At 41.0% G+C, this 21,587-nt stretch overlaps 1 protein-coding gene and 1 long non-coding RNA gene across 2 annotated transcripts in view; one reads left to right on the forward strand and one right to left on the reverse strand.

The window, feature by feature from the left end:
• Nucleotides 1-793: 793 nt before the first annotated feature.
• Nucleotides 794-2,983, reverse strand: RPLP1 (ribosomal protein lateral stalk subunit P1). Its single transcript, XM_022579904.3, has 4 exons — nt 2,765-2,983; nt 1,984-2,058; nt 1,126-1,243; nt 794-913 (listed from the first exon to the last, which is right to left on the reverse strand). Exons 1-4 carry the CDS (start codon nt 2,834-2,836, stop codon nt 834-836), a joined length of 345 nt encoding a protein of 114 aa, XP_022435612.1. The 5' UTR covers nt 2,837-2,983; the 3' UTR covers nt 794-833.
• Nucleotides 2,984-3,049: 66 nt separating this feature from the next.
• Nucleotides 3,050-21,587, forward strand: part of LOC111177770 (uncharacterized) — a 44,201-nt gene continuing 25,663 nt past the window's right edge. The window contains exon 1 of the long non-coding RNA XR_002645464.2: nt 3,050-3,468. This is a non-coding gene — a long non-coding RNA (uncharacterized LOC111177770). The remainder of the gene's footprint in view (nt 3,469-21,587) is intronic.

Genomic DNA, 21,587 nt, shown 5'->3' on the forward strand with positions numbered 1-21,587 from the left:
ACCTTATCTTTTTTATCAGATATGAATGCCTTAATCTCTTTAAAAATTTGAGCTTTACAAAAAGGGTAACGTGCTATATATGTTATTTACTAAGACTTGCTTTTAAATCTCACCCTGTTAAGAATTCCTCCATATCTGTAGTTTCCACCGCTGATAACTGACGGCCACTTATTTGCTGGACCTTTGAGAGTTTTATTTTTCAGCACTGCTTTAAACGTTACCAGAGATGTATCTTGATGTCCAATTTTACAAGATACACCAGCCACTTGCCCAAATGGCTATAGTAACATGTACAAATGGTCCTGTACGCTGGAGTGAGGGCAGTCGGGGCCAGAAAGTCCTGCTCAACTCCTCAATCCCATGGCCCCATCTATTAATTGCACAGATGTCCCAAGTGCCTGGCACCTAACATGCTCTGAATACACAAGAATCATGTTATATAAATCCAAGTTCTAAGGTGGCCCTGGCATTTTGAAAAGCAAACCAATTTCCACTTCATACCACCATTCAATCACCTCTTCCCCCAAAGCTACTTCATGTTAGGTTTTCAAAAATCTGAGGCCTGGATCACCCCCAACAGTGACTCTTATTCAGGTCTAGAGGACAGAGCCTGTCATCATGAAGTCATGCGGGTAGTCCGGACAAGGTGTCTGCTCTGAACCTTTCTCCTCCTGCGTCTCCATGCAGTTCTCAATGCTGCAACCAGCTTCTTCTTTCAGGAAGACACCACTGAAAGCCAAAGTTCATCTTTACCCAACACATCCCCAGAACTATCAGTAAGACGAACAGCAGCAAAGAGCTCAGCTTTTTATTGAACGTGCTACTGAAGAGGTTCAGTCGAAAAGACCAAAGCCCATGTCATCATCAGACTCTTCAGATTCTTCTTTCTTTGCGTCCACTTTCTTCTCCTCAGCTAAAAACAAAACAGAGCACAGCCAGTTACCTCTCTAAAACCCCAAAGGGCTCCAGGCCCTTCAACTTTCGTGGTCAAAAATACCCTAGATTTCCCTCATCAAACTACGCCTCTGGTTTTAAGATCTCTATACATCGTCTACTCTTAGCAAACGAAGAACAATTTTGCCTATAATACTTCTGATCTCCACGCTCCGATACCAAGTTTCCTACCTGGGGCAGCAGTGGTGGAGGGGGCGGGACCTCCTGCCGGTGCAGCACCAGCTGCTGGGGCAGGTCCACCTGCCCCCACATTGCAGATGAGGCTCCCGATGTTGACATTGGCCAAAGCCTGCAATACATACGCATATACAGGTAAATGCTTAGTCCTGTCCTTTTGTTCCAGCACCAAAATGCTGGCTTAACTTGCTAGGAGAAACTTCAAGCTTCCTTAAACACTCAAACCAGGATGCTTTCCACAGTTCATGACTCCTCCTTAGAGTGAATTCAATTTTTTATACTACTATGTACTTCTAGGACTTTTCCCAAGGGAATTCACTGAAGATGATTTAGGAACAATGTGTCCAATCTTTCAAGTCTCACGGTTGAAGGACACAAGGTGAATAGTTAGAGGCTATCAGTTTCACTTGCCAGAGATTAAGTAACCTACACAAGGTAGCCAGTGCTAAGTTCCTTGGGTAGGAATCCGGTTTTCATTAGTCTTTTATATTCCAACACAAAATAAGTGGTCAATAAAAGGCCATCACTATGCTGGCAGGATTTGCTTGAAACAGCACAGGTGGTATTACCTCCTGGGTGACCCTTTTATGAAGGAATGACCTGGTTAATATATTTTCCTCATGATTTTAGAACAGAAGGAAAGAGACAGCAGAGTCTGAGACCAAGAGAAAAAGACAAAGACATGACAAAGCAAAACCTTAATTCGCTCCCAGAGTTAGAAATGTGAGGAAATCATTGCTCGTACTTGGACAAGTCCAGTGGAATTCTGGCACTTCTGGAGTTTAGCATAAGCACCTGACTTAACGGTCTTCCAAAATTTACTTCTCCAAATCACTGCCACCATCACCTTACCTTTGCAAACAAGCCTGGCCAGAAAGGTTCAACATTTACACCGGCTGCTTTAATGAGGGCATTGATCTTATCCTCCTAAAACAAATAAAAACGGCAATCCATCATACAGCAAAGTTTAGCTTTCGTAAATGTCTCCGAAATACTGCAAACTGAAAGCAAATCACTCTTAACGTGGGTACCAAACTACGTTTACCCAGTTCAAATATTCTACCGGCATCGCATGTATGCTAATTTAAGACGACTCTTTCTTCCACTCTAAAGGCAAAAAAAAAAAGAAAAAAAAAAGCCTCTGCTCTTGTGTGCCAGGTACTTTGCACGGCCTCGAGTTCATCGCTGCCACTTCACAGGCTGGGACCTGCCCAAGTCACGCTGCTATTTTAAGTTGTGAGGCAAAGCCAGAGGTGGAGCAGAGCCTCTACACCACGCAGCCAGGCCCCAGGGGGTCTTCTCAAGAGCACGAAAGGAAATCACACCAAATGGAGGTATAAAGCGTCCTGGAGCATTTTCTAGCTGCGGATGAGGCTGCCCACGTGTTGCACAAATTACATAGAGATTGTCAAAACCGGAGCGCGCCGCCGCCAAGTAAAAGCCACTCCCTCCGGGGCGGGCACGTGGCCGAGGCCCCAGGCCGCCCGCACATGGGACCACCCGATGGGCGCCCGTCCGCCCGTCCCCCTCCGTCGGGGTGTCGATGGCCGCGGCTCCGGCCAGAAGAGTCCGCCCCGGACGCCTGCGAGGGCGGGTAACCTGCAGCCCGCCACCGGCCCACGCCCGCACTCACCGTGACCGTCACCTCATCGTCGTGTAGGATGAGGGCCGAGTAGATACAGGCGAGCTCCGAGACGGAGGCCATGGTGCGGGCGAGGGCTAGGCAGGGTCTGCCGGGCGCGGTGCTAGTCGCCGGATGAAGTGAGGGCCTCACCCCAACGCGGCCTTAGCTTCCTCGGAAGGACCGAGCACCTTAGCGGAAGCTGAGGAAAAAGAAGTACTCGCTTTCGCGCAGCCGCTTATACCGGCCACGCGGACCAATCGGCGCCCGAGCCTGCCGGAAGAGGCGGGACTAGAGCCTCTCGCGACAACACACCAAAGACGCCTGCGCAAGTACGTATCTCGCGGCTTTGCGGGTTCGAAAAGTTGCTAGGCATTTGCAGACGCCAGTTCCCGTGGCTTGGGTAAAAACTCAGCTTGTGAACAGTAAAAATATTTTTAGCAAAAAGTTACCTAGATAAATAGGTATCACTCCCACCTGCTGTAGCCCGTGTGAGAGTGTTTGAGCAGGCAGTGACCTGCTGAAGAGCAGGAAATAGGTTTTAACCTGGAGGTCCCGGTGCTTAGCGCAGGTTCTCGGATAAAATACTAAGTGAATATAGGAGAAAATGAGAAACCTGCAACGTTACTGTAGCAGAGGCATTTGAGCGCCTACTGTGACCCAGGCACTGAGCCACTCTTTGCAAGGATTCATTTAATCCTCACCCAGCATAAGAGGTAAGTACTATTATCTCCATTTTGTGGGTGGCAAAACTAAGGTGTAGGCCCGGTAACTACACAAGATTCCGCAGTCACTACGAGGCCGAGCCTGGATTTGGAATCTAGGAACCTAAATTCAGTGCTTCCTTCTTGTGTGTGCAGAGAGGGATGGGTTTGGGGATTATGAGTAAATTTTGTCTTTTTTTTTTCCCCAAAGCATAAAAGATATATTAGGAATATAGGGGAACTTTCCACTTAAGCTTCATTTTTTTTGTGTGTAAACAAGGGACCTCGTGGTTGGATGTAAACGCCTTGAAACTGTACTTGTGATGTTAAAAGACCTCTTGATGTAACTGCTGTCTGGCTAGGTGTTATATTGCCTTTTTGTGTCATTTGAAGCTAACGAAACAGGTGTTGGGTTCATGCTGAGAGGTTTTCTTTAGAATTTTTTAAATTGAGGTATAATTGATATATTAGTTTCAGGTGTACGACATGATATTCGATATTCGTTTATATTGGGAAGTGATCATCATAGTAAGTCTAATTAACATCCGTCAATCATACATAGAGAACAAATTTATTTGTGTGTGATGAGGTCTACTCTGTAAGCAACTTTTCAGTGTGTGGTACATTATTAACAGTAGTCACCATGCTGTACCTTACATCCCCATGACTTATTTATTTTATAACTGGAAATTTGTAGCTTTGATCCCCCTTCACCAATTTCACTCAGCCCCGCATCCCCACCTCGGGCAACCACAAATCTGTTTCCTGTATCTATGAGCTTGTTTTCGGTTTTTTAGTTTGTTTTTTGTCTGTTTGTTTAGATTCCACATATAATGAGGTCATACGGTATTTGCCTTTCTCTGACTTATTTACTTATTTCACTTAGCATAACACTCTCAAGTTCATTCCACCTATGTTGTCTCAGATGGCAAGAGTTTATTCTTTTTTTGCTGAATAGTATTCCATCACATTTTCCTTATCCATTCATCCGTTGGTGGACGCTTAGGTCGTTTCCATGCATTGGAGATTGTAAATAATGCTGCAGTGAACATGGGGGTGCAGGTATCTTTTCAAGTTAGTGTTTTTCATTGTCTTCTAGTAAATACTCAGAATTTCTGGATTTTTTTTTTTCCCCCATGGATCTAACTCATGTTTAATAGCACCGATGTGTAGCAGGGACACAAGGTTGACTGACGGAGCCCTGCCCTAGGGGCTCACAGTCCATTCAGAGACACAAGTCTTACAGCGCTGGGCGTGAGTGCTGAAGCAGCCAAGTGCACGAGTGGGCATAGAGGCAGGACTGCTGAAGAGCAGAGGGGAGGGCAGCGTGGGCCCAAACAAGACTAGCTGCTAATGCAGCAGGCAAGTGCCTGGAAGGGAGCAGAGACTAGTGAGGAGGCCCTGCACCCCACCCTCCTGCATCGAAGCTGTCCCAGTGGGCCAGGGCTGCTGGTAAGCCCGTACGTAGGGAAGCACCCTCCTCTGCCAAGACACCCTCCCACTTACACTGAATAGGGAGAGCAGCTGCTTCCTCCATGCAGCCTTCCTTAACTTCCAGTCCAGAGGACAGGGGACCCAGGGAGCAAAGACTGGGGCAGGGGTCAAAGCAGATACTACAGGAGTTACGTCCGAAAGGGCTGGCATGGCGGACCCAGTCCAGTCCCAGGCAGAACCGAAGGGGGTGGGTTTGGGGGGCAGTAGTTACAAGGACTGTACAAACTTGATGGGGACTGATCTATGCAGCTCTTTCCAACTAGAGGGAACAGGCCAGGTGAGAAGGCGCTCCCCAACGAGGTGTGGGGATGCGGCCAGAGAGCCCAGTGGGAGGCAGCCTCTGGGCCACTGAGGGAGTCAGAGAATGAGGGGCACAGGGCAGAGGCCATTGTCCTGCTGTGCCCTTGGGTGGCGGTTTAAGGGGAGCCGTTTGTGCCCAGACACGGTAGACCCCAAACAAGTGCATCTCCTGCCCAGCAGTGGGGCAAGTGGACGGGGCACTACCTGGTGCACTATATCTAGAGTTGGCTGGCAATGCCACACTGTCCTGACAGGGGGCCGTGGGGTTCCCTGGCCACGCAGGCCGCTTCATGTCAAGGGGGCACTGCCGCACCTGCCCGGGCCGTGTTCGGAATCCAGTGCTGTGGGTTGGGGTGTGGGCCAGATAATAGTAGTTTTAATTTTTGAAGGAACCTCTGTACTGTTTTCTGTAGCACCTGCACCAATTTACATTCCCACCAACAGTGCGTAAGGGTTCCCTTTCTCCACATCTTCACCAACACTTGTTAGCTCTTGTTGATGATAGCCATTCTTAACAGGTGGGAGGTGATAGCTCACTGTGGTTTGTGTTTCCCTGATTGTTAGTGATGTTGAGCACCTTTTCAAGTACCTGTTTCCCATCTGTATGTCTTCTTTGAAAAAATATCTATTCAGATCTGCCTGTTTTTTAATTTGATTGTTTGTTTTTTTGTTATTGAGTTGTATGAGTTTGGTTTTTTTTTTTTTGCGGTACATGGGCCTCTCCCGTTGCGGCCTCTCCCGTTGCGGAGCACAGGCTCCGGACGCGTAGGCTCAGCGGCGCCATGGCTCACGGGCCCAGCCGCTCCGTGGCATATGGGATCTTCCCGGACCGGGGCATGAACCCGTATCCCCTGCATCGGCAGGCGGACTCTCAACCACTGCGCCACCAGGGAAGCCCGAGTTGTATGAGTTTTTAATATATTTTGGATATTAACTCTTTGTCAGGTACATGATTTGCAAATACCTTTTCCCATTCAGTAGGTTGCCTTTTCATTTTGTTGATGGTTTCCTCTTCAATGCAGATGCGTTTTAGTTTATTGTAGTCCCACTAATTTGTTTTTGCTTTTATTGCCTTTGCTTTTGGAGTCAGATCCAAAAAATCATCACCAAGACCTGTGACAAGGAGCTTACTGCTTTATGCTTTCTTCTAGGAGCTTTATGGTTTCAGGCCTTACATTCAGTTCTTTAATCCGTTTTGAGGTAATTTTTTGTGTATTGTGTAAGATAGTGGTCTTTCATCCTTTTGCATGTGGCTGTCTAGTTTCCCAACAGCATTTATTGAATATTGTATATTCTTAGCTCCTTTGTCATAAATTAATTGACTGTATATGCGTGAGTTATTTCTGGGCTCTCTATTCTGTTCCATGGATCTATGTGTTTGTTTTTATACTGTTTGATTACTATAGCTTTGTGATGTCTCCAGCTTTGTTCTTCTTTATCAAGATTGCTTTGGCATTCAGGATGTGTTGTGGTTCCATATAAATTTTAGGGTTGTTTTATTTCTGTGAAAAATGCCATTGGAATTTTGACAGGGATTGCATTGAATCTGTAGATTGCTTTGGGTAGTATGGACATTTTATCAGTATTCTTACAACCAGGAGCGTGGAATATCTTTCCATTTATTTGGGTCTTCGGTCTTTCATCAGTGTCTTAACTTTTCCTTTATTTTTGATATTTTGAATTGTCTACAACGTGTATGTGTATCATTTATTACATATCTGAACCTTAAATTTAACTCCTACTAACAAAATGGTAATCTTTACATTTCATCAGTTATTTCCCTCTTGGAATTTGCCTAGTTTCCTGGAAAGGTGATTCAGTTTTTTGTTTTTTGTTTTCCCCAGGAACCTGCTTTGTTTAATCAATGCCATTATCTCATCATCCCTGACCAAACATTTCCATTGGAATCCCCCAATATAGAGTCCCACTTGGGTTCATCTTAGCCACAAATGTAAACATATCTTAATATCCCAAATTTTTTAGAAAGCTTTTTAAAAAAACACTATCAAGGTTTCTAAAAATAAAACTTGTTTTGAGTGTTCATCTAAATCTAGGAAGCAATTATAGTGGAATCTGGGAGGGAAAACATAAAGTTATTGAAAAATTCAAATGTTTCCAAAGCCAGAATGAATCAGTCCAAAACATACTTCCCTCACCAGTGTACTTAACAAAAAACCGATCTGGTGAATATAATACATATCAACACACAGTAAAACAAGATTTTTCCCATTTTAAACTATACTAATAAGAAATCGTTTTTTTTTTATTGTAGTTGTTTTACAATGTTGTGTTAATTTGTGCTGTACAGCAAAGTGATTCCTTTATACGTATATGTACATTCTTTTTTTTTAACATTCCTTTCCATTATGGTTTATCATAGGATATTGAATATAGTCCCCTGTGCTATACAGTAGGACCTTGTTGTTTATCCATTCTATATATAAAGCTTACATCTGCTAACCCCAACCTCCCAGTCCATCCGTCCTCCAACCGCCTCCCCACTGGCAACCACAAGTCGGTTCTCTGTGTCTGTGACTCTGTTTCTGTTTCATAGATAAGCTTATTTGTGTCATATTTTAGATCCCACATATAAGGAATATCATATGGTATTTGTCTTTCTCTTTTTTGAATTTTATTTATTTATTTTATACAGCAGGTTTTTATTAGTTATCCATTTTATACATATTAGTATGTATATGTCAATCCCAATCTCCCCTGCCACTTTCCCCCTGTGGTGTCCATACGTTTGTTCTCTACATCTGTGTCTCAACTTCTGCCCTGCAAACTGGTTCATCTGTACCATTTTTCTAGGCTCCACATATATGCGTTAATATACAATATTTGTTTTTCTTTTTCTGACTTCTCTCTGTATGACAGTCTCTAGATGCATCCACGTCTCTACAAATGACCCAATTCGTTCCTTTTTATGGCTGAGTAATATTCCATTGTATATATGTCCCACATCTTCTTTATCCATTTGTCTGTCAAGGGGCATTTAGGTTGCTTCCGTGACCTGGCTATTGTAAATAGTGCTGCAGTGAACATTGGGGCGCATGTGTCTTTTTGAATTATGGTTTTCTCTGGGTATATGCCCAGTAGTGGGATTGCTGGGTCACGTGGTAATTCTATTTTTAGTTTTTTAAGGAACCTTCATACTGCTCTCCATCGTGGCTGTATCAATTTACATTCCCACCAACAGTGCAAGAGGGTTCCCTTTTCTCCACACCCTCTCCAGCATTTGTTGTTTGTAGATTTTCTGATGATGCCCATTCTAACTGGTGTGAGGTGATACCTCATTGTAGTTTTGATTTGCATTTCTCTAGTAATTAGTGATGTTGAGTAGCTTTTCATGTGCCTCTTGGCCATCTGTATGTCTTCTTCGGAGAAATGTCTGTTTAGGTCTTCTGCCAATTTTTGATTGGGCTGTTTGTTTTTTTGATATTGAGCTGCATGAGCTGTTTATATATTTTGGAGATTAATCCTTTGTCCATTAATTCGTTTGCAAATATTTTCTCCTATTCTGAGGGTTGTCTTTTCGTCTTGTTTGTAGTTTCCTTTGCTTTGCAAAAGCCTTTAAGTTTCATTAGGTCCCATTTGTTTATTTTTGTTTTTATTTCCATTACTCTAGGAGGTGGATCAAAAAAGATCTTGCTGTGATTTATGTCACAGAGTGTTCTTCCTATGTTTTCCTCTAAGAGTTTTATAGTGTCCAGTCTTAGATTTAGGTCTCTAATCCATTTTGAGTTTATTTTTGTGGATGGTGTTACGGACTGTTCTAATTTTATTCTTTTACATGTAGCTGTCCAGTTTTCCCAGCTCCACTTATTGAAGAGACTGTTTTTTCTCCATTGTATATCCTTGCCTCCTTTGTCATAGATTAGTTGACCATAGGTGCATAGGTTTATCTCTGGGCTTTCTGTCTTGTTCCATTGTTCTATATTTCTGTTTTTGTGCCAGTACCATATTATCTTGATGACTGTAGCTTTGTAGTATAGTCCGAAATCAGGGAGTCTGATTACTCCAGCTCCGTTTTTTCCCATCAAGACTGCTTTGCCTATTCAGGGTCTTTTGTGTCTCCATACAGATTTTAAGATTTTTTGTTCTAGCTCTGTAAAAAATGCCACTGGTAATTTGCTAGGGATTGCATTGAATTTGTAGATTGCTTTGGATCATATAGTCATTTTCACAATATTGATTCTTCCAATCCAAGAACATAGTAGATCTCTCCATCTGTTTGCATCATCTTTAATTTCTTTCAGCATTGTCTTATAGTTTTCTGCTTACAGGTCTTCTGCCTTACCCTACGTAAGTTTATTCCTAGGTATTTTTTTCTTTTTGTTGCAGTGGTAGATGGGAGCGTTTCCTTAATTTCTCTTTCCGACTTTTCATCATTAGTGTATAGGAAAGCAAGAGATTTATGTGCATTAATTTTGTATCCTGCAACTTTACCAAATTGATTGATTAGGTGTAGTAGTTTTCTGGTGCCATCTTTAGGATTCTGAATGTATAGTATCATGTCATCTGCAAACAGTGACAGTTTTACTTCTTCTTTTCCAGTTTAGATTCCTTTTATTTCGTTTTCTTCTCTGATTGCCGTGGCTAGGATTTCCAAAACTATGTTGAATAATAGTGGCGAGAGTGGACATCCTTGCTTGTTCCTGATCTTAGACGGAATGCTTTCAGTTTTTCACCATTGAGAATGATGTTTGCTGTGCGTTTGTCGTATATGGCCTTTATTATGTTGAGGTAGGTTCCCTCTATGCCCACTCTCTAGGGAGTTTTGGTTTTTTTTTTAACATCTTTATTGGGGTATAATTGCTTTACAATGGTGTGTTAGTTTCTGTTTTATAATGAAGTGAATCAGTTATACATATACATATGTTCCCATATCTCTTCCCTCTTGCATCTCCCTCCCTCCCACCCTCCCTATACCACCCCTCCAGGCGGTCACAAAGCACCGAGCTGATATCCCTGTGCTATGCAGCTGCTTCCCACTAGCTATCTACCTTATGTTTGGTAGTGTATATATGTCCATGCCTCTCCCTCGCTTTGTCACAGCTCACCCTTCCCCCTCCCCATATCCTCAAGTCCGTTCTCCAGTAGGTCTGTGTCTTTATTCCTGTCTTACCCCTAGGTTCTTCATGACATTTTTTTTCTCTTAAATTACATATATATGTGTTAGCATATGGTATTTGTCTTTCTCTTTCTGACTTACTTCACTCTGTATGACAGACTCTAGGTCTATCCACCTCACTACAAATAGCTCAATTTCCTTTCTTTTTATGGCTGAGTAATATTCCATGGTATATATGTGCCACATCTTCTTTAGCCATTCATCCGATGATGGGCACTTAGGTTGTCTCCATCTCCAGGCTATCGTAAATAGAGCTGCAATGAACATTTTGGTACGTGATTCTTTTTGAATTATGGTTTTCTCAGGGTATATGCCCAGTAGTGGGATTGCTGGCTCATATGGTAGTTTTATTTGTAGATTTTTAAGGAACCTCCATACTGTTCTCCATAGTGGCTATACCAATTCACATTCCCAACAGCAGTGCAGGAGTGTTCCCTTTTCTCCACACCCTCTCCAGCATTTATTGTTTCTAGATTTTTTGATGATGGCCATCCTGACTGGTGTGAGATGATATCTCATTGTAGTTTTGATTTGTATTTCTCTAATGATAAATGATGTTGAGCATTCTTTCATGTGTTTGTTGGCAGTCTGTATATCTTCTTTGGAGAAATGTCTATTTAGGTCTTCTGCCCATTTTTGGGTTGTGTTGTTTGTTTTTTTGTTATTGAGCTGCATGAGCTGCTTGTAAATTTTGGAAATTAATCATTTCTCAGTTGCTTCATTTGCAAATATTTTCTCCCATTCTGAGGGTTGTCTTTTGGTCTTGTTTATGGTTTCCTTTGCTGTGCAAAAGCTTTGAAGTTTCATTAGGTCCCATTTGTTTATTTTTGTTTTGATTTCCATTTCTCTAGGAGGTGGGTCAAAAAGGATCTTGCTGTGATTTATGTCATAGAGTGTCCTGCCTATGTTTTCCTCTAAGAGTTTGATAGTTTCTGGCCTTACATTTAGGTCTTTAATGCATTTTGAGCTCATTTTTGTGTATGGTGTTAGCGAGTGATCTAATCTCATACTTTTACATGTACCTGTCTAGTTTTCCCAGCACCATTTATTGAAGAGGCTGTCCTTTCTCCACTGTACATTCCTGCCTCCTTTATCAAAGATAAGGTGACCATATGTGCATGGGTTTATCTCTGGGCTTTCTATCCTGCTCCATTGATCCATCTTTCTGTTTTTGTGCCAGTACCATACTGTCTTGATTACTGTAGCTTTGTAGTATATTCTGAAGTCAGGGAGCCTGATTCCTCCAGCTCCATTTTTCGTTCTCAAGATTGCTTTGGCTATTTGGGGTCTTTTGTGTTTCCATACAAATTGTGAAATTTTTTGTTCTAGTTCTGTGAAAAATGCCAGTGGTAGTTTGATAGGGATTGCATTCAATCTGTAGATTGCTTTGGGTAGTAGAGTCATATTCACAATGCTGATTCTTCCAATCCAAGAACATGGTATATGTGTCCATCTATTTGTATCATCTTTAATTTCTTTCATCAGTGTCTTATAATTTTCTGCATACAGGTCTTTTGTCTCCTTAGGTAGGTTTATTCCTAGATATTTTATTCTTTTTGTTGCAGTGGTAAATGGGAGTGTTTTCTTGATTTCACTTTCAGATCTTTCATCATTAGTGTATAGGAATGCCAGAGATTTCTGTGCATTAATTTTGTATCCTGCTACTTTATCAAATTCACTGATTAGCTCTAGTAGTTTTCTGGTAGCATCTTTAGGATTCTCTATGTTTAGTATCATGTCATCTGCAAACAGTGACAGCTTTACTTCTTTTCCGATTTGGATTTCTTTTATTTCCTTTTCATCGCCGATTGCTGTGGCTAAAACTTCCAAGACTATATTGAACAAGAGTGGTGAGAGTGGGCAACCTTGTCTTGTTCCTGATCTTAGTGGAAATGTTTTCAGTTTTTCACCATTGAGGATGATGTTGGCTATGAGTTTGTCATATATGGCGTTTATTATGTTGAGGAAAGTTCCCTCTATGCCTACTTTCTGCAGGGTTTTTTATCATAAATGGGTGTTGAATTTTGTCAAAAGCTTTCTCTGCATCTATTGAGATGATCATATGGTTTTTCTCCTTCAGTTTGTTAATATGGTTTATCACATTGATTGATTTGCGTATATTGACGAATTCTTGCATTCCTGGAATAAACCCCACTTAATCATGGTGTATGATCCGTTTAATGTGCTGTTGGAGTCTGTTAGTATTTTGTTGAGGATTTTTGCATCTATGTTCATCAGTGATATTGGCCTGTAGTTTTCTTTCTTTGTGACATCCTTGTCTGGTTTTGGTATCAAGGTGATGGTGGCCTCATAGAATGAATTTGGGAGTGTTCCTCCCTCTGCTATATTTTGGAAGAGTTTGAGAAGGATAGGTGTTAGCTCTTCTCTAAATGTTTGATAGAATTCGCCTGTGAAGTCATCTGGTCCTGGGCTTTTGTTTGTTGGAAGATTTTTAATCACAGTTTCAATTTCAGTACTTGTGATTGGTCTGTTCATATTTTCTATTTCTTCCTGATTCAGTCTTGGCACGTTGTGCATTTCTAAGAATTTGTCCATTTCGTCCAGGTTGTCCATTTTATTGGCGTGTAGTTGCTTGTAGTAATCTCTCATGATCTTTTGTATTTCTGCAGTGTCACTTGTTACTTCTCCTTTTTCATTTCATTGATTTGAGTCTTCTCCCTTTTTTTTTTTTGATGAGTCTGGCTAATGGTTTATCAATTTTGTTTATCTTCTCAAAGAACCAGCTTTTAGTTTTATTGATCTTTGCTATCGTTTCCTTCATTTCTTTTTCATTTATTTCTGATCTGATTTTTATGATTTCTTTCCTTCTGCTAACTTTGGGTTTTTTTTGTTTTTTTCTCTAATTGCTTTAGGTGCAAGGTTAGGTTGTTTATTCGAGATGTTTCCTGTTTCTTAAGGTGGGCTTGTATTGCTATAAACTTCTCTCTTAGAACTGCTTTTGATGCATCCCATAGGTTTTGGGTCGTCATGTCTCCATTGTCATTTGTTTCTAGGTATTTTTTTACTTCCTCTTTGATTTCTTCAGTGATCACTTCGTTATTAAGTAGTGTATTGTTTAGCCTCCATGTGTTTGTAGTTTTTACAGATCTTTTCCTGTAATTGATATCTAGTCTCATGGCGTTGTGGTCTGAAAAGGTACTTGATACAATTTCAATTTTCTTAAATTTACCAAGGCTTGATTTGTGACCCAAGATATGATCTAACCTGGAGAATGTTCCATGAGCACTTGAGAAAAATGTGTATTCTGTTGTTTTTGGATGGAGTGTCCTATAAATATCAATTAAGTCCATCTTGTTTAATGTATCATTTAAAGCCTGTGTTTCCTTATTTATTTTCATTTTGGATGATCTGTCCATTGGAGAAAGTGGGGTGTTAAAATCCCCTACTATGAATGTGTTATTGTCGATTTCCCCGTTTATGGCTGTTAGTATTTGCCTTATGTATTGAGGTGCTCCTATGTTGGGTGCATAAATATTTACAATTGTCATATCTTCTTCTTGGATCGATCCCTTGATCATTATGTAGTGTCCTTGTTTATCTCTAATAGTCTTTATTTTAAAGTCTATTTTGTCTGTTATGAGAATTGCTACTCCAGCTTTCTTTTGGTTTCCATTTGCATGGAATATCTTTTTCCATCCCCTTACTTTCAGTCTGTATGTGTCTCTAGGTCTGAAATGGGTCTCTTGTAGACAGCATATATATGGGCCTTGTTTTTGTATCCATTCAGCCAATCTGTGTCTTTTGGTGGGAGCATTTAGTCCATTTACATTTAAGGTAATTATCAATATGTATGTTCCTATTCCCATTTTCTGAATTGTTTCTGGTTCGTTATTGTAGGTCTTTTCCTTCTCTTGTGTTTCTTGCCTAGAGAAGTTCCTTTAGCATTTGTTGTAAAGCTGGTTTGTTGGTGCTGAACTCTGTCAGCTTTTGCTTGTCTGTAAAGGTTTCAATTTCTCCATCAAATCTGAATGAGAGGGCTTCCCGGGTGGCGCAGTGGTTGAGAATCTGCCTGCTAGTGCAGGGGACACGGGTTCGAGCCCTGGTCTGGGAGGATCCCACATGCCGCAGAGCAACTAAGCCCGTGAGCCACAACTACTGAGCCGGCGCGTCTGCAGTCTGTGTTCCGCAACAAGAGAGGCCACGATAGTGAGAGGCCCGCGCACCGCGATGAAGAGCGGCCCCCGCTTCCCACAACTAGAGAAAGCCCTCGCACAGAAACGAAGACCCAACACAGCAAAAATAAATAAATTACAAAAAAAAAATCTGAATGAGATCCTTGCTGGGTAGAGTAATCTTGGTTGCAGGTTTTTCTCCTTCATCACTTTCAGTATGTTCTGCCACTCCCTTCTGGCTTGCTGAGTTTCTGCTGAGAGATCAGCTGTTAACCTTATGGGGATTCCCTTGTGTGTTATTTGTTGTTTTTCCCTTGCTGCTTTTAATATGCTTTCTTTGTATTTAATTTTTGACAGTTTGATATGTGTCGTGGCGTATTTCTCCTTGGATTTATCCTGTATGGGACTCTCTGTGCTTCCTGGACTTGATTAACTATTTCCTTTCCCATATTAGGGAAGTTTTCAACTATAATCTCTTCAAATATTTTCTCAGTCCCTTTCTTTTTCTCTTCTTCTTCTGGAACCCCTATAATTCGAATGTTGGTGCGTTTAATGTTGTCCCAGAGGTCTCTGAGACTGTCCTCAGTTTTTTTCATTCTTTTTTCTTTATTCTGCTCTGCAGTAGTTATTTCCTCTATTTTATCTTCCAGGTCACTTACCCATTCTTCTGCCTCAGTTATTCTGCTATTGATCCCATCTAGAGTATTTTTCATTTCATTTATTGTGTTGTTCATCATTGTTTGTTTCATCTTTAGTTCTTGTAGGTCCTTGTTAAATGTTTCTTGCATTTTGTCTATTCTATTTCCAAGATATTGGATCATGTTTACTATCATTATTCTGAATTCTTTTTCAGGTAGACTGCCTATTTCCTCTTCATTTGTTAGGTTTGGTGGGTTTTTATCTTGCTCCTTCATCTGCTGTGTGTTTTTCTGTCTTCTCATTTTGCTTATCTTACTGTGTTAGAGGTCTCCTTTTTGCAGGCTGCAGGTTCGTAGTTCCCGTTGTTTTTGCTGCCTGTCCCCAGTGGCTAAGGTTGGTTCAGTGGGTTGTGTAGACTTCCTGGTGGAGGGGACTAGTGCCTGTGTCCTGGTGGATGAGGCTGAATCTTGTCTTTCTGGTGGGCAGGTCCACGTCTGGTGGTGTGTTTTGGGGTGTCTGTGGACTTATTATGATTTTAGGCATCCTCTCTGCTAATGGGTGGGGTTGTGTTCCTGTTTTGCTAGTTGTTGGGCAAAGGGTGTCCAGCACTGTAGCTTGCTGGTCGTTGAGTGAAGCTGGGTGCTGGTGTTGAGATGTAGATCTCGGGGAGATTTTTGCTGTTTGATATTATGTGGAGCTGGGGGGTCTCTTGTTGACCAGTGTCCTGAAGTTTGCTCTCCTGCCTCAGAGGCACAGCACTGACTCCTGGCTGCTGCACCAAGAGCCTTTCATCCACATGGCTTTTGCGCCGCCCTAGTCTCGAAGCTTCAGCCACTGCTCCTCAGGCCAGGTCCCCGTGGGAGGACCCTCCTGGGTAGTTTTTATCATAAATGGGTGTTGAATTTTGTCAAAAGCTTTTTCTGCATCTATTGAGATGATCATATGGTTTTTATTCTTCAGTTTGTTAATATGGTGTATCACATTGGTTGATTTGTGTATACTGAAGAATCCTTGCATTCCTGGGATAAATCCCACTTGATCATGGTGTATGATCCTTTTAATGTATCGTTGGATTCTGTTTGCTAGTATTCTGTTGAGGATTTTTGCATCTATATTTATCAGTGATACTGGTCTGTAATTTTGGTTTTTTGTAGTATTGTTGTCTGGTTTTGGTATCAGGGTGATGGTGGCCTCATAGAATGAGTTTGGGAGTGTTCCTTCCTTTACAATTTTTTGGAAGAGTTTGAGAAAGATGGGTGTTAGCTCTTTTCTAAATGTTTGATAGAATTCACCTGTGAAGCCATCTTGTCCTGGACTTTTGTTTGTTCGAAGATTTTTAATCACAGTTTCAATTTCGTTACTTGTGATTGGTCTGTTCATATTTTCTGTTTCTTCCTGGTTCAGTCTTGGAAGGTTATACCTTTCTAGGAATTTGTCCATTTCTTCCAGGTTGTCCATTTTATTGGCATAGAGTTGCTCGTAGTAGTCTCTTAGGATGCTTTGTATTTCTGCGATGTCTGTTGTAACTTCATTTTTAATTTTATTGATTTGAGTCCTCTTCCTCTTTTTCTTCATGAGTCTGGCTTATGGTTTGTTAATTTTGTTTTAATGGTTTGTCAATTTTGTTTATCTTCTCAAAGAACCAGCTTTTAGTTTTATTTATATTTCCTATTGTTTTCTTTGCTTCTATTTCATTTATTTCTGCTCTGATCTTTATGATTTCTTTCCTTCTACTAACTTTGGGTTTTGTTCTTTCTCTAGTTCCTTTAGGTGGAAGCTTAGATTGTTTATTTGAGATGTTTCTTGTTTCTTGAGGTAGGCTTGTATTGCTATAAACTTCCCTTTTACAACTGCTTTTGCTGCATCCCATAGGTTTTGGATCGTCGTGTTTTCATTGTCATTTGTCTCTAGGTATTTTTTTATTTCCTCTTTGATTTCTTCAGTGATCTCTCGGTTATTTAGTAATGTATTGTTTAGCCTCCATGTGTTTGTGTTTTTTACGTGTTTTTCCCTGTAATTGATTTCTAATCTCATAGCATTGTGTTCAGAAAGGATGCTTGATATGATTTCAGTTTTCTTAAATTTACTGACGCTTGATTTGTGACCCAAGATGTGATCTATCCTGGAGAATGTTGTGTGTGCACTTGAGAAGAATGTGTAATCTGTTTTCGGATGGAATGTCCTGTAAATATCAATTAAGTCTATCTGGTCTATTGTGTCATTTAAAACTTGTGTTTCCTTATTTATTTTCTGTTTGGATGATCTGTCCATTAGTATAAGTGAGGTGTTAAAGTCCCCTGCTGTTATTGCGTTACTGTCGATTTCGACTTTTATAGCTGTTAACAGTTGCCTTGTATATTGAGGTGCTCCTATATTGGGTGCATGTATATTTATAATTGTTATGTCTTCTTCTTGGATTGATCCCTTGATCATTATGTAGTGTCCTTCCTTGTCTTTTGTAACATTCTTTATTTTAAAGTGTATTTTATCTGATATGAGTATTGCTACTCCAGCTTTATTTTGATTTCCATTTACATGGAATATCTTTTTCCATCCCCTCAGTTTCAGTCTGTATGTGTCCCTAGGTCTGAAGTGGGTTTCTTCTCGACAGTATATATATATGGGTCTTGTTTTTGTATCCTTTTAGCGAGCCTGTGTCTTGTGGTTGGAGCATTTAATCCACTCATGTTTAAGGTAATTATCGATATGTATGTTTTTATTACCATTTTCTTAATTGTTATGGTTTTGTTTTTGTAGGTCCTTTTCTTCTCTTGTGTTTCCCACTTAGAGAAGTTCCTTTAGCATTTGTTGTAGAGCTGGTTTGGTGGTGCTGAGTTCTCTTAGCTTTTGCTTGTGTGTAAAGCTTTTGATTTCTCCATCGAATCTGAACAAGGTCCTTGCCAGGTAGAGTAATCTTGGTTGTAGGTTCTTCCCTTTCATCACTTTAGATACAACAGACCACTCCCTTCTGGCTTGTAGAATTTCTGCTGAGAAATCAGCTGTTAACCTTATGGGAGTTCCCTTGTGTGTTATTTGTTGTTTTTCCCTTGTTGCTTTCAGTAATTTTTCTTTGTCTTTAATTTTTGTCCATTTGATTACTGTGTGTCTCAGCAGGTTTCTCCTTGGGTTTATCCTGCCTGGGACTCTGCACTTCCTGGACTTGGGTGGCTATTTCCTTTCCCATGTTAGGGAAGTTTTCGACTATAATCTCTTCAAATATTTTCTCAGGTCCTTTCTCTCTCTCTTCTCCTTCTGGGACCCGTATAATGCGAATGTTGTTGTGTTTAATGTTGTCCCAGAGGTCTCTTAGGCTGTCTTCATTTCTTTTCATTCTTTTTTCTTTATTCTGTTCCACAGCAGTGAATTCCACCATTCTGTCTTCCAGGTCACTTACCCGTTCTTCTGCCTCAGTTATTCTGCTATTGATTGCTTCTAGTGTATTTTTCATTTCAGTTATTGTATTTTCATCTCTGTTTGTTTGTTCTTTAACTCTTCTGGGTGTTTGTTAAACATTTCTTGCATCTTCTGGATCTTTACCTCCATTCTTCTTCCAAGGTCCTGGAGCATCTTCACTATCATTATTCTGAATTCTTTTTCAGGAATGTTGACTATCTCCACTTCATTTAGTTGTTTTTCTGGGGTTTTATCTTATTCCTTCATCTGGCACAAAGTCTTCTGCCTTTTCATTTTGTCTGCTTTTCTGTAAATATGCTGTTCCTTCTACAGGCTGTAGAATTGTAGTTCTTCTTGCTTCTGCTGTCTGTTCTCTCTTTCTCTTTCTGAGTTACTTCACTTAGTATGATAATCTCTAGTTGCATCATGTTGCTGCCAGTGGCATTGTTTCTTTTTTATGGCTGAGTAATATTCCATTGTGTATATGTACCACATCTTCTTTATACATTCATCTGTCGATGGACATTTAGATTGTTTCCATGTCTTGGCTATTGTGAATAGTGCTGCTATGAACATAAGGGTGCATGTATCTTTTTTTTTCTTTTAATCAAAGGGAGAAGTTATTTTTTTCTTAAATATATATTTTATTTATTTTAGTACATTACAGTTGCCATTCTTTTTGATGCTCTAATTATCTTGTTTCTGACTGGTGGGAACCATTTCCAGTTGTCTCTTGAGTCTTCTAATATCTCCGTAGTCTCTAATAGCTTCTTTGACTTCTGATATTCTCTATTTTTCAAAAGAATATTATTTATTTATTTATTTTTGGCTGCGTCGGATCTTTGTTGTACGGGACCTTCATTGCAGCATGGGGGATCTTTCATTGCAGCACACGGGCTTCTCTCTCGTTGTGGCATTCAGGCTCAGTAGTTGCGGCATGCGGGCTCTCTAATTGTGGCGTGTGGGCACCAGAGCACGTGGGCTCTGTAGTTGTGGCGTGCAGGCTCCAGAGCACATGGGCTGTGTAGTTGCGGCACGCGGGCTCTCTAGTTGTGGCTTGTGTGCTCAGTAGTTTCGGCACACACGGTCTTAGTTGCTCCATGGCGTGTGGGATCTTAGTTCCCCAAGCAGGGATTGAACCTGTGTCCCCTGCATTAGAAGGTGGGTTCTTAACCACTGGACCACCAGGGAAGTCCCAGGGTGTATGTATCTTTTTGAACTACAGTTTTGTCTGGATATATGCCCAGGAGTGGGATTGATGAATCATACGGTAATTCTATTTTTAGTTTTCTGAGGAACTTTCATACTGCTTTCCATACTGGCTGCACCAACTTACATTCCCACCAACAGTGTAGGAGGGTTACTTTTGCTCCACATCCACATCCAGCATTTGTTATTTGTGGACTTTCTGATGATGGCCATTCTGACCATGTGATGTGGTACCTTATTGTAATTTTGATATGCATTTCTGTAATAATTAGGGATGTTGAACATCTTTTCGTGTGCCTATTGGCCATCTGTATAAGAAATACTTTTATATATATATATAAATTTATTTAATTATTTTTGGCTGCGTTGGGTCTTTTTTTTTTATTTGCGGTACGCGGGCCTCTCACTGTCGTGGCCTCTCCTGTTGCGGAGCACAGGCCCTGGACGCACAGGCTCAGTGGTCATGGCTCACGGGCCCAGCCGCTCTGCGGCACGTGGGATCTTCCCAGACTGGGGCACGAACCCGCGTCTCCTGCATCAGCAGGTGGACTCTCAACCACTGCGCCACCAGGGAAGCCCTGCGTTGGGTTTTCGTTGCTGCGCACGGGCTTTCTCTAGTTGCGGCGAGCGGGGTCTACTCTTTTGTTGTGCTGCACGGGCTTCTCATTGCGGTGGCTTCCCTTGTGGAGCACGGGCTCTAAGCACGCAGGCTTTAGTAGTTGTGGCGCACGGGCTCAGTAGTTGTGGCTCATGGGATCTAGAGCGCAGGCTCAGTAGTTGTGGCGCATGGGCTTAGTTGCCCCATGGCATGTGAGATCCTCCCAGACCAGGGCTCGAACCCGTGCCCCTTGCATTGGCAGGTGTATTCTTAACCACTGCACCACCAGGGAAGTCTCTAAGAAATACTTTTTGAATTAAATTAATATTTTGTTCCCCAAGTTGTTTTATAACCGTAGTAGCAAAACCTGAACCTTAGAGTGTGAGAAAGGTAAATTGTAGGCTCATCTCAGTTATGAATGTAAACACATTCCAAAATAAAATATTACAGTCAGTTATATCTCAATTAAACTGGGGGACAAAAGCCAAAAAAATTAATGAACTGAATCTGTACTGTATGTAAAAATATGGTATATCATTACTTAACAGGATAGTTCAACATAACGAAATCTATTAAAAATAATTCATTAACAAATTAAAGAGGAAAATCTACATGAACTTCTTATAGACTCAGAAAAATCACTTGATAAAATTAAGTAACTATTCCCATGGATTGTAGAAAACTGGGATAGAAGGTAACTTCCATATCCTAAGGTATCTACCAAAAATGTACAGCAGACATCATACTTAATGATGAAACTTTTGAAAGAAACTCCTTAAAATCAGGAACAAGCTTTCTCTGCTTCTGTTCCAATTACTGTTTTAGAGTTTAGCCATCTCCATAAGGTAATGAAAAATGTGTCTTTTATTTTTACTTGAAAACCGAAGGCACTTTTTGGCCAACCCAATAAAAGCCAAAAGTCTGAAAAAACCAAGTCTGAAAAACTGTCACAGCCAAGAAGAGCCTAAGGAAACACAGTGACTAAATGTAATATGGTTTCCTGCATGGAATTTTGGGAAAGACAAAAGATATTAGGTAAAAACTAAGGAAATCTAAATACAATATGGAATTTAGTAAATATATCAATACTGGTTTATTAATTGTAACAAATATATCATATTGGTGTGTTAAAAAATAGGGGCAGCTTGTCAATCAGTGGGGCTTCACCGCTGGTTGTGGCCAGGGAAAGAAACAAAGACAGCCCTGTCAAAATCACTGCCATCCCAGAGTG

Source organism: Delphinapterus leucas, chromosome 2, assembly GCF_059928025.1.
Source record: "Delphinapterus leucas isolate spDelLeu-1000000601 "Yukka" chromosome 2, BTC_Dleu_Yukka2, whole genome shotgun sequence".
Taxonomy (NCBI): Eukaryota; Metazoa; Chordata; class Mammalia; order Artiodactyla; family Monodontidae; genus Delphinapterus; species Delphinapterus leucas.

Bases quoted from the DNA above. Each gene is read 5' to 3' on its own strand.
- RPLP1 (XM_022579904.3), bottom strand. From the start codon at position 2,836: ATGGCCTCCGTCTCGGAGCTCGCCTGTATCTACTCGGCCCTCATCCTA. The intron at 2,059-2,764 runs GTGAGTGCGGGC...TATTTGTTTTAG, and splicing joins ACGATGAGGTGACGGTCACG to GAGGATAAGATCAATGCCCT. The intron at 914-1,125 runs GTAGGAAACTTG...TTTTGTTTTTAG, and splicing joins CTCCACCACTGCTGCCCCAG to CTGAGGAGAAGAAAGTGGAC.